Source organism: Pleurodeles waltl, chromosome 5, assembly GCF_031143425.1.
Source record: "Pleurodeles waltl isolate 20211129_DDA chromosome 5, aPleWal1.hap1.20221129, whole genome shotgun sequence".
In the NCBI taxonomy this organism is placed as follows: domain Eukaryota; kingdom Metazoa; phylum Chordata; class Amphibia; order Caudata; family Salamandridae; genus Pleurodeles; species Pleurodeles waltl.
In genome coordinates this window covers 1,553,276,234-1,553,289,228 of record NC_090444.1, presented here as the reverse complement: position 1 = coordinate 1,553,289,228, position 12,995 = coordinate 1,553,276,234, and the positions used below count along the sequence as shown (strand labels likewise).

General features: G+C 42.6%; 1 protein-coding gene across 26 annotated transcripts in view; it reads left to right on the top strand.

Annotated features, from left to right (window-relative positions):
• Positions 1–12,995, top strand: part of MYT1L (myelin transcription factor 1 like) — a 1,206,615-nt gene that overhangs the window by 989,228 nt on the left and 204,392 nt on the right. For all 26 annotated transcript variants that reach the window (XM_069235880.1, XM_069235860.1, XM_069235873.1 and 23 more), the window contains one exon: positions 7,372–7,462. In XM_069235880.1, the coding sequence (XP_069091981.1) occupies positions 7,372–7,462 (91 nt within the window). The remainder of the gene's footprint in view (positions 1–7,371; positions 7,463–12,995) is intronic.

The window sequence follows — 12,995 nt, the reverse complement described above, 5'->3', positions numbered from 1 at the left end:
AGTCATCTAATATTAACCACAAAGTAGCCAGTAAAGTTCTATGCCTCAATCAGTTAGCCTCAGGCAGAACAGTTAGCCTTGGGATAGAGAATCCATCAAGCAGTGTGTTTGAAGACCACACACTCCCTAGACTGCCTCACACCCATTGTGAGAAAATGAATTATTATTCTGAGAGGCAGTTTTCCGTCAACTTAAGAGAAACTATCTTGCTAACTTACAATACAGTTTAATGAGAAATCTCTGCTCCATACTTGGCAGCTTTGAAATGAGTTGCAGGTATTTCTCAAAGGAATGTATGATAGGTTCAAGCAGCAATATTAAAGTCAACAATCAGAACAATATAATTCAATAAAATTGTAATGAGCAAAAACACACAAACATAGAACAGTAGGCTAAGGTGTCATTTTTAAGGTTTTAAGTCAGAAAATGTTCATTGGAACACTTTCAGTCTTTGTGCATCACAAAAAGTGGATACCGGAGGCCATTCTCTCATCAAAAACAAGGAAACATTACCAGCAGCAAGGAGGAAGGGCAGAGTTATTTACTCTGCAGGCTGTACACTTAAATGCATTCAGACTCCACCATGCTATGAGGACAACCTCTCTGGTCCTGCTTCCTGCTACAGTCAAGAATATCAATTTCTTTAAGATGTTTGAAATGTAACTCCTGGCCATTTCAACAGCTCCCCTTCTTCCGGGGAAGGCTCCAAGAGTTCAAGTCTTTTCCCAGCCTGGGTTTCCACAGGGTCCAAGTCAGTCCACTCCCTGATGAAAGCTTCTTTCCTCAAAGACCATGAAGCATTTATGCAGCCTTGTGTTCATAAAGCAGTACAGAAGGCAATCCGACAAGTCCCTGCATTCAAGGGGAGGTCGCAATGGAACTCTATCCTCTTCACAGGCAGGTCCACACAGAATTTGAGCGGTCACCAAGTCTAGGATTGTTCTGAAGAGTTGATGGTTGTTTGCCATTTTTATACTGTACACTAGACAATGATTAATGACATCCATTGAAACAATTTTTACACAATTCCTACCAACTAGCCATCACATTTCAGTTGCAGTTTCTGACTGCCTGCCTTCAAACTATTCCAGAAGCCTTTATTGACAATACCAGTACCCCGGTCCTGCATTCAGATATTAGGTCTAGGAGCAACTCACTGTAACTGTGCTTGAACAGATTCTCACCTTCCTCATTGAAAACAGAGATGAACATCTGAAAGGGATTGTGGTTTCAGAATGTTTCTTGCACTGTAGCCTCTGGATGGTATTTCTGTCCAGCCTAAGGGCCTGATTTAGAGTTTGGTGGACGGGTTACTCCGTCACAAATGTGACAGATATCCTGTCTACCATAGTATTATTTCCATAGGATAAAATTGAATCGTAATACAGCGGGAGGGATAACCATCATGTTTGTGACATAGTAACCCCAACCGCTAAACTCTAAATCAGGCCCTAAGTGATTACTCATCAAATCATAGTTTAATCATTGTCAGGAAGGAATCCAAGCAGAATGGAATTAATCACTGATGGAGCATTTAGACATCACAAGCATGATTTGATAAAGATGCATGTCAGATATAGTTGACAACAATCTACCTGCATGCATCATTAAATTAGATTTGTGATAAATATTAAAAGAGGAACCATTAAAAGGAACTCTGAATTACTTTGATAACATTTTTGTTACCACAATTGTGGAAATTGACCTTTAATCACAACTTGGCCTCCCCATAGGCAGCTGCTACTTTACCTATTCAGTGAAACAGCCTTTAGTAGCTACTGAGTGTAGGTATATTCATTCCTTTAATATTTAGCATGTCCCACTTTTATACTTTATGCTCCCACTTTGTAAAGTTTAAGGCATACTCAAGGGTGACTTATAGAATGTGGAAAAGTTCATTTTTCACCAAGCAAGGGCACCTTCTTGTGGACCATATTACTGAGGGTTTTACAGTAAAGCCAGCCAGACTACAATGGTGAACTGGAGACTTTTTTCCAGCTATGGTGTGAATGTGCATTACAGCACACCTGTGGCTTATGGCCTTTATACCACTTGTGCACTTCCCTTAAAAGATGAAGTAACCAGTTGGATGTAGCCGATTTTACCTCATATTTTAGAACCGTGCAAACACACAGTGGGACTCGGCAAGAATGGCACAGTGCCCAGGGAGAAATATACCTACAAAGCTAGTTCAAAAATGCAAAAATACCTAGAGAGACAACACAGAAAGATAATCTTGCTACACCTGATATTGGTCTATCACATTGTTTATACTATGTCCTAGAAGCACCAGTCCAGGTGGTCCTTGCAAGAGCACCAGGGTGTGACATTCATCAGCCGATTTCATCAAAAACTGCAAGAGATCTGACAGAAAATCCAGTGTCTTCTAGTTGAAGGTCAGCTTCATACCATGGGTATGAAACAACCAAAAATGGAAAATCAAGAATGAATTTATGAGGGTTTGGAAAAGGATCATATAGAAGCTACATTTGTCTCACTTTGCATTTGCCGTGCCTCTTCTTTCTTTGTTTCTGAAGTCTAAACAATCCATGCTCAACGCTTTCCCTGTGGGAGTCACCAGTATTCCACCCTAGGTCTGTTGGTCTTCTTGATCTTTACATAATCTCTAGGCACATTTATATCCTCCTTTGGCTTCCTCTACTCTGATGAAGCTCATTGTTTTCCTCTTCCCTTCTTTTACCCATTCCCTACAGGCTAAAATAAATCAGCCTCATAGATATTTGTCATTTGATAGCACTGAATTGCATGCTTCCAGGATTTTGCTGGCCTTCTACTACATACCTCCTCATCGTTTCCTCGTATCATCCTGGCTCCTTCATCTGGCATCACCAGAAATCTAAGAGCACTCTTTAACTTCCACTTCATACTTAATTTGTTTTTATCCTTCACTACCTCAGTCACACAATACCTGGTCATTAATCTGAAATGTAGTCTTCCCCTCTCCTATAACTCTGTACTGCTAAAAGCTTTATTTACTCACTTGTCACGCACAACATCAAATAGTGCAGTAGCCTGCTCATTGGACTTACTAGATATGCCTTAATTTCTATGGACAACGTCATGAACATTGCTACTCACATTCTGCTCTCTCTTTTTTGCTCCATGAACCCACCTCATCTTACTTCCTCAAAGTTGATTGGCTCTCCTCTGCTCGTGGTGCAAAGCACAGACCTCTTGTCTTGATCTTTATTGCTGTTCAAGCCCTTCCCCTCACCTTTCCACTTCCTTCACCTGCAATGCCCAACCCGATCCTTGGGACCGATCAGCCATCAACCATATTACCATGCCCAACCACCTCTTTTCCAGTTTTGCTCATTCTGTCAGTTCCCACCCTTGATCACTGGTATAATCACCCACCCTCTTATCTCCAAGACTGCCTCACGAGTACCTAGAACTCTAGCTATATTTTCATCTGAGATGCTTGCCCAGTCCTAAACATCAGTCTCTGCCGATCATGAAAAGGGCTGTTTATTTTTACAGATACATTTTTGACCCAAGGCGTTTGCTTCTTTTCACCATTTTATCCTCGTATTTAATGATGCAGACAACTCAGAGTTCTACTTCTCAAAACTACCTGAATGTGTGCTCTCCACCTGGTAAATATGCTATGGCTGTTTACGAAATAAATGCATTAAAATATAAATATGATGCACTCCAAATAGTATTGCAAGAATGCCCAGGTGCAGACTAATCCACTTTTTAGGATTTAGCTATTTCCACCTTCATCTGCTTCAGGAGATACGTGATTTCAGGTGGCGTATCCGTATAATAAATGCGAATTTATCTTTACATTAGTGCATTGTAATTCGGGAAAATTCAGAAGAGAATGTTTTTCACGTTTAGCCCTTTCCCAAAAGCGCCAGGGATATTTAGGCAGTTCTGTCTAAGGGCATTTTCCACGCTGATGGAGGGGTAGGCAAACGCATGCTTTTGAAAATCATGAAATCATTAATGGTCTCTTTTTATCTGGTTTTGTACTATTTATTTGTCATTTTACTGATTATCAGACCTACCCGTTTTTTTGCGAGTCTTCCTGTCATAAATAGCTTTCTATTCTACCTGGCTTTATAGTGAAGTAATAATCGCTCAATTATCATATCATACTACTTGACTAGCCAACACCTCCACAGTCATTAACATCAGATAATGACTTCATTGTACAGTCGAACCTGTGTGAGTTGGAAACATGGAAAAAAGCTTTTAGTTTCTCGCAAAATATCTTTCATGACAGCGTAGAGAATACACAAACATTGACACGCTTATGTTTGCTCAAATTGTATGTTCCTTCTACTTTGGGGTGACCAATGCCGCAAGTCACCCAGCACTGTTCGCCCCCCACCTCGTTATTCATTGATGGCTTGCAAGTAACATAGAGCGCCCTGTAAACATTTTATGGAGAATCACAGAAGAATATTACACTAACGAGCTCGCATGCGTGCCACTGTAGTTACCTAAAAGACAAAGGTGAGGTCAGGTATGTTCCTGATTAATAGGACACCCCAGTATAATCTTTCACAAAGATTTCTTCAGGTATACAGCAACAGACCATCAACCCTTCTTGGCAGTATCCCAGTCAGAGAGTAACAGACTGAGGTTCAAACCCTAGAACCTAGTTGATGCAGAGAACAGAACGTAGCTGTTTTCTGGTCACAAACGGCCTGCTTTGCAGAATCTGGCCTTTTGTGACCAGAAAATAGCATTTTGGTCTGTAGCAATGCTATTTTCCAATTAGGTAATCTGTTTACTGAATCACAAAATAGATCTGCGAGTTGCTACTTGGAAGGGACGCTCCAAGGGCGTCCCTTCCAAATAGCAAGTCTCGTTGGCATGTATGATTGTTTTGCGATAGTACATGCGGTCATGAAACAATTGCAGTTACCACCAAATTCAAGTTGGTAGTAACTCATTTGCAGACGGGAAGGGATGCCAACATTTTTTCAGAGCATGAAGTCGTCCCATGGACCACTGCATGCTCAGAAAAAATAGAAATTAAACTTCATTTTTAGGGTCGAGCACACAAGCTGTGGGCTTTGAACCACACCTAAGTGACAACCATCAGTTTCGTTGGTTTGTGGGCTTGCCTTTTAAAATTCGTGATTTCATTTGTGAAAGGCATGCATACGTCAGGCCTTTCCTGGTGTTTAGCCCTCCTCGACAGCATTGGTAAACTACTGAAAACATACAAGGCTCCATGTTTTTCGCATAGCTTCTGGAATACATTTTCTTTTTATTTCTTATGCAGCGCGATCTCAAGGCAATAGTTGAGCGCGTTTCATAACATCGACCCTGTTACATAGATAATAGCATAGCTGCCGACACGTTTGAATGCAAGCAAACTTTGATTTCCTTTTGTGTGCTTCTTCACGCTCATGGTGTGGTGCTTTAAACCGGCTCGTTTATGCAAAACTGTTTTACTTTTCATTTTCAGTGTATGTGGCAAGAAATGTGTGGTTAGGACTTTACAACGCTAATAACTCTAAGTCGAACAAATATGAGAACCATTGCATTGCAAATGCTTGTTTTGTTTGTAATTTATCCTGTTTTATTTTAAGAAAAAAAGGCTGCATTAAAAGAAAAACTGCTTTATTTAAAAGCAGTCACAGACCTGGTGGTCTGCTGCCCCAGCAGGCCACCATCCCTGTGAGTGCAGCCATTCCCAATGGGGTCGCAAATTGCAACCTACCTCATGAATCTTAGGGCTACATGTACATAGCATTTTGCACATTGAAAACAGCGAATCGGGCCGTTTGCGCCATACAAAATGCACTTTGGTATGTTCAGTCCCATTTTTGCAATTCGGTAAACCATTTACCGAATTGTAAAAAGGGATTGCCAGTCACAATTAGGAAGGGGTGATCCCTTCCTAATTGCGAGTCGCAGTCCAATGTATGATTGTTTTGTGACCGCGAATGCGGTCGTAAAACAATCGCAGTTAGCACCAGTGTCACATTGGTGCTAACTCATTTGGAAACAGAAGGGGTCCCTGTGAATGGCAGTAAAAACATTTTTTCAGAGCAGGCAGTGGTCCTACGGACCACTGCCTGCTCTGAAAAAATTAAAAAAACTTTTCATTTTTTGTTTTTGAAATGCATCTCGTTTTCCTTCAAGGAAAACGGGCTGCATTTTTTTTAAAAAACTGCTTTATTTAAAAGCAGTCACAGACATGGTGGTCTGCTGTCTCCAGCAGGCCACCATGTCTGTGAGGGTGGCCATTCCCAAGGGGGTTGCAAATTGCGACCTACCTCATGAATATTCATGAGGTAGGGCATTTGAGACCCCCTTGCCAATCGCAAACAGTGTCATTGACACTGTGCAACATAAGGTTTTGTGACTCGCAAATTGCGAGTCAGAAAACCAAAATCTGGTACATGTAGCCCATAATGAGGTGGGGCATTTCCGACCCCATTGGAATTGCTTAAGTGTGTCTGAGACACATTTGTACATTTCATTTTGCGAGTCCTTAATTGCGATTCGCAGTGCATCGCAATTAGAGACTTGCAAAATGAAATGGTTGTACATCTGCCCCACAGAGCTGTCATAGCTGACCTAGGTAGCATTCCACTTACACTGTAACTAAGCCAGAGCAGTCTCCTTGTGTTTTTTTGTGTGTGCTGACATTGTGCAGCATTTCACCAGAGCAGCTGTGACAACGGGAAACCTCTGAGCACTCATTGCGCATCTGCACTCTTGTTATTGTGGTGCATGTGGAGTGAGAAATAATGGTTGCCAACACAACTATAAAGTTCTATATTAAGAAAAGCGTTTGGTTCAGTATGATTTCATGTGATAACTATTTCAAAGAAATATGTGATTTGAAGGCATGCATACTTTCTAGAATTGGTAAATCCTTGCCACATTTGCAAATATAGAACATACCACTGAGTTCATAATACCACGCAGGCAGACGCATATAATTTTTTCTAACATTAGATGGTTCAATGTGTAACATTAAATGAGCTTGCGATGTGTACTACAAACGCTAATTGGTAATGACTTCTAATGATCAGTATCTGAAGTTGTATTACAGAACACTGTGGAGTTCTTCAAAAATTTACTCCATAACATACACACATCATAGATGGAATGGTTTTATGAGTGTCTATTTGAAGCCGGCATCGTGTACTGCAAATGGCATGTAAAGCTGCACAACATTTCAAATAAATCAAATATTCCTAAGTTGAAAACAAAACAATTTTCTGTCCAAGATAAATGCTTCCATGTTTACAACATGTATTTGTGTTTAGCAAAATGTTTTGCACACATATATAAAACATTGATGAATGTATTAATTTGTAGATTTTCTTTTTCAAGTTACACGCCTCTCTTTTTTTACCCCTTTTCCTCTTCAAGTTCTTGCCATGCATGAGAATGTTCTTAAGTGTCCTACGCCGGGCTGCACGGGACGAGGCCATGTAAATAGCAACAGGAACTCTCACAGAAGGTAAGAGCAGTTATTTCTACGTTTTTTACTAAGTGATCCTTCTCATTTTATGATCAATTTGAAGTGCTAGTACGCAGAGACAGAGAACGGAGCATGTGTGTATACACAGTATCAAGCAGAATGAAAATTCCTTTGGCACTCACTCCATTCGCAGACCCAAGGATAGGCCTTAGGTGGGATCCATAATTGAAGGTAATTTTAATAATAATTCTGCTGAAGACCGAACATAATCTATGCTTTGGAATGATGGATTTGAATTGAATGGGGTGTTTCGACTGTAGTTATTCAACGCACTTTTGGCACTGGGGTAGCCTTGAGACTGTTGACTTACCAATAGAAAGCATTCAGGGGCAAGAATCTCTACACAAGAAGGGTGGTGGATGGGTGACATGTAGAGTTGGGTGATATGTGTGGGAACGGACACATCCTTCCGTTGTGTCACAGCCGTCTTGATGTGGTGTAATGCAAAGATAGTGATTAGAAATTAGTGTTGAGAAGAGTGCTTATGACAAAGGCTTATGCCTGAGGCAGACATGAAGAGCAGGGAACTTTGAATGGGTAGCGTATGCATGAATGTCAGAATGTAGAGATGATAGCTAAGACATCTAGAAGCCCTATGCATGGGGGCCAGATATATACTGCAGGGTTGCAGAGACCAGGATGTTTCTAAGTGATGAGTCTGAAGGGCTGTGTCACCATGCAAACCTCGCCAGGGGGGACAGAAGTGGTGTGGTATGGTTATAGAGATTGAAAAGAAAACCATACCTTAATGGCACTGCGAAAGGCAAACTGATCACATATTGTGAAACCTTCCATTCAAGATTTCTTGAACCTTAGGGTTATGTTCCAAGCTAGTGCTTTAAGCAATGGCTGTGTTGGTGGTGACAAGGGTCAAATCTTCTTTGGAAAAGTGTGGGTCCACTGTGTAAAGGATAGAGCCTTGAAGTACACATTTTTTGGGTACAAAAAACCCAAGGGTAATTTCAGGTATTGGAGATATAAAATACTAAGGCCCTCATTACCGCCGAGCAGCCACCTATGTGGCCACAATCCCGCCGGCCGCACTACAACATCCCCGCTAGGCCGGCGGGTGGAAACAGAGTTTCTGCCCACCGGATCAGCGGGGATGTCGGCCGTAATATTGCAGCCGGCTCCTGATGGAGCCGGCGGTGTTGCGACCGTGCGACGGGTGCAGCTGCACCCGTCGCGCTTTTCAAAGCAGGGTGATGCTGTGCCTGGGGGCCCCTGCACTGCCCATGCCAAGTGCATGGGCAGTGCAGGGGCCCCCAGGGGGCATGCAAATCCCCTTCCCGCCAGCCTTTCCATGGCGGTCTCTACCGCCATGGACAGGCTGGCCGGAAGGGGAGTCATAATCCCCAGGGCAGCGCTGCAAGCAGCGCTGCCCTTGCGGATTAAAACCGTCGGGACAACGATGACGGAAAACCGCCTGTCCCCGCGGTGTGACCGCGGCACTACTGCCACAGTCAAAATATGGCGATTTGTACCACCAGCCTGTTGGGGGTACGATCGCCAAAGCAACCCTGGTGGTCTTTAACCGCCAGGGTTGTAATGAGGGCCAAAGTGTCTGATTTAGGGTTTGATGGGTGGAGCAGTGTCTGTCTGGATGACAGAAGACATTACCTCCACCATTATGATGGTACTCCATAAACCACATGTAAAGATTACCACTGTCCCAGCAGTCACTTCTGTACATTGAAAGCAACTGGCTTCACAGTGGTTCCTTTCATTGTACTTAAGGTTTAGTGTGTGAGTGCCATCAGTTTTGACACCATGAGAATATCGTAGAAACAATTTCCAATCTTTTCTGCTCTCACTAAATCTTTACTTAGCAAAAAAATGTTAAATACACTTTTAATGTGCTTTTGATTTAATTGTTTTATCCAAAATTGAAAACTTTGCCATGCAACAGCTCTATACCCAAACACACTGTCTTTACTGAAAAGGGCACAGGGCACTGCATCTGCAATTGCTATTAGTAAATACTTGTTCTCAGCCTAAATGCCCTTCTGGTGAATAATGCGCACCCCTATTTCAGCTGCTAAAAATTGTCAGTGGGACACCAATGCAATACGCAGGGCCATTGCCAACATTGTCAAAGTTCAGAAAAGGCAAAGTCTCTCTAAGCAGTTTGAAAGAGTATAGCTAATGGTGCATCTTCCCTTGGTGCAGTCCGGCTAAGTTAGATTTCCTAAAACCACTTCCCAGGTCCCTATTGGTCAATGGATCACATGTTCACACTCTGTCCATAAAACTAAAACTTCAAATCTACATTTCTGCTAGTTCACAGTTCACATGTCGATGAGTGGCTCCTTTCGCACTGTTCTCATCCATCCGGCTCATCAGGATAAGAATATTGTTGCAGCTAAAACTCCAGTAACTTCATTGTACTCTCCTGGGAAAGGCAGTCTTACACACATTACATTTACAATGTTGCGCTAGCAAGAACAGCATCTTCTAGCAAGCAGTTCCCATGAGAAAGGCTTTTAGCTACAAGTACAGTGGGTCAGCACAGTGAAGATCACAATTTATATCTCTAAGCAGACATCTTATTTAACGCCTAAGAAATACAGCTTGACATGAGGTCCTGCAACTAGGCCAAGACCTTCGCTAAGTTAAGGCTTTCAATTAATAAAGCTAATAGATAATGCATAACCCTTAATATGACATATTACTACATTAATCAAACATAAGCTCATCATTTCATATTAATAAGCCATTAATAAGTACACTTTGTGAACATTGGCGGCCACTCACGTAGTCACCCTTTCAATGCAGCATTATTTTTCTCTAAGTTAGTAAATTTTCTACACAAATCCAGCACTCAAAATACATGCTTATTAAGAAGTCAGCTTTAGCAGCTCCCAAACTGTGATGTGCCTCACAGGAGCACAGAGGAAGCATACAGTATTGACAGGTCGCAGTGGCTGGAGAGATAACACAAGCGGTCCTGACAGAGAGGTCGGTATAGGCGCACAGAGAGCACCCACCTTTGATGCAAGTCTGACTATAAGGGGACGCTCCCTCTCCAGGATACCAGAGGCTAGTAGCCTCTATTGTTAGGGTCCTCCCCAGGTATTCCCTTGGTTAAGGTAGGCCCTTCCTTCCCTTCCCACCTTTTTTCCTACTGCGATTTAACCTGCAGTGCGCTATAAGCATCTGCAACAGGGATCCAACGCCCTGATGAATGCCCAGAGAACCTCCATAGCTCAATCACAAGGGCAGAAACATGTCGGCTAGATAGGTGACCTTGCGAGTCATTGTCCTCACACTGGTCTCCCACTTCTTTTAATCACACCACACAGAACCTCCTATTAAACTTACCCTGGTATCTGAGTAGGTGTTTTTATTCCCATAGCATAGCTGGATCCCTACTTTCCAGAAATCAAAACTAATTTACGCACTCCCTCCTGTTCCTTTAACAGCGAGGTTGAGTCCGCCCAGGTGGTATTGTCCTACCTGGGTGGGGCTAGGTGGTCATATGATGAAGCATGACACTATATAGTGTGTGAGACCACCTAGTCCGTAAAGGAAATCCCCCTCCACAGACCTCAAACCACCCCTCGTTTTATCTTTAGTTGAGATTTAAGATTGGTATAGTGACGCAATTAGCACACTCTCAATCCATTTGTAATTTCAAAAAAACCCCGTACTCTCTTTTGTGACTTAGTATTGTGTTTGGGGAGTCGAGTACGATGGGTGTCTTTTCCCGCTCCCTTATACTCTCCCTTTGTGTACTATCATAACACAAGCCCCTACAACCACGTCTCCTCGGGGCACACCTTCGAGGGGCAGCTGGCTCTTTAGGGGGCCCCATCCAGCCCAATGGGAATGAGTATCTGTGACATCAAGGGGGCCTTCTTCACAATCTGCAAGGGGATCTCACCATTTTGCCTTAGCCACTGGACAGACCAATTTGAAATAAAAGATCATGGGCCTGATTTAGGCCCATATTTATACTTTTTTAGCGCCGCATTTGCGCCTCTTTTTGACGCAAAAACGGTGCAAACTTGCAAAATACAATTGGATTTTGCAAGATTGCGCCGTTTTTGCGTCAAAAAGCGGCGCAAATGCGGCGCTAAAAACGTATAAATATGGGCCTTAGTGTTTAGGGGACGGGGTTAATCCTTCACAGACGTGACGGATATCCCGTCCGCAGCCCAACTCTAAATCAGGACCTATGTTATCATAGGAGCGATTTGAAACCCTGGCTGTTTGTTTATTACTGGCCACTGTGGCAACGGCATAAAAAGTCACTTTAGTGCAGTGGCTTGCAAAGAGGGCGATGTCACTGGGTAAGTGGTTTAGAATGAGGAGTGTGTTTCGCAAGCAGGACTGAAAGGTGAAAATAATGTGAAATAATCATATAGAACACGACCTATTTAGCTGATCTTTTTTGCCCTTTTCCACATCACGTTTCTTCTATTTGTCATACATATTAGAGAAAAAAATGTATTCAAGCAGGCCCCCCGATGTTCATCAGCGATATCATTGTGCATGTCAAATGCAATTAGAGACACCATCGCTCATTTAATGACGTGCTGTTCTCTGCCACGCGATGCGGTGTGAGAGGCAATCACTTCACGTGGGTATGTTCTGCGCATTATTGAAGGAGAGTGGACGCGACCCAAATCTCACCACTGCCCTTGAGACTTATCGATCTCTGCTGTCTGGGCACTCTCGTAGGCTGCACCTTGTCCTCCTCCAGCCTCCTTTCTCGCAGAGACGACAAAGAGCGCCAAGATTATGCAAGCCCTGGGCAGACTGTCAAGAACACCGTCCCTACTTTCAGGTCACACACTGATCTTTTAAAAGCTCGTCAGCAGTGCCATCTGCTGCTCAAGGGCCATTCCTTCATGCATTTCCAAATATAAAAGACTCACAGTAAAGCTGGTAACTTATTTTATTTCGAAGTTACTTGCACCTAATGTAACCCACAGTAAATATTCATTTTAGCTATTCATTTTAACTAGTGCGAATATTGATTCAAAACTATTGTGCACTATTTCTCTACCGCTAAAAAATGAAACGTGGAAACAAATGTTACCCCTGTCTAGTTTGTGGACAGATTTTTTACACAAGGGCAGTTTAATGAGAAAAGAAACTGATTGCTCAAGATGCGTGACCCGTTTTTATTATAAATCGATAAATACGTGTCAAATAGGTTTTAACACAGAGATCATAGTCTATGGCCAAGCATTTATTTATCTAAAGCGAGCAAACAGATATTGCAATGCTTGTGCTACTTATGCAAATAAAAATGGACAGACTAGACTTGCCGCAGACGTACTCCCACCAGTCACACTGGAAAATATGGCCCCGATTTAAGAAAAGTGGCGCTTCACATTGTGAAGCACCACTTTTCTTGCCCCCCCCCCAATGCCACCATGTTTGCGTCGTATTTAAGATACAGCGCACCATGGCGGTATTGGGAACAATAGCATCAAAAGGTTTGACGCTATTGTGGTGCATTGCTCCACTAGCATCAAAAATTCTGATGCTGGTGGAGCAAAGT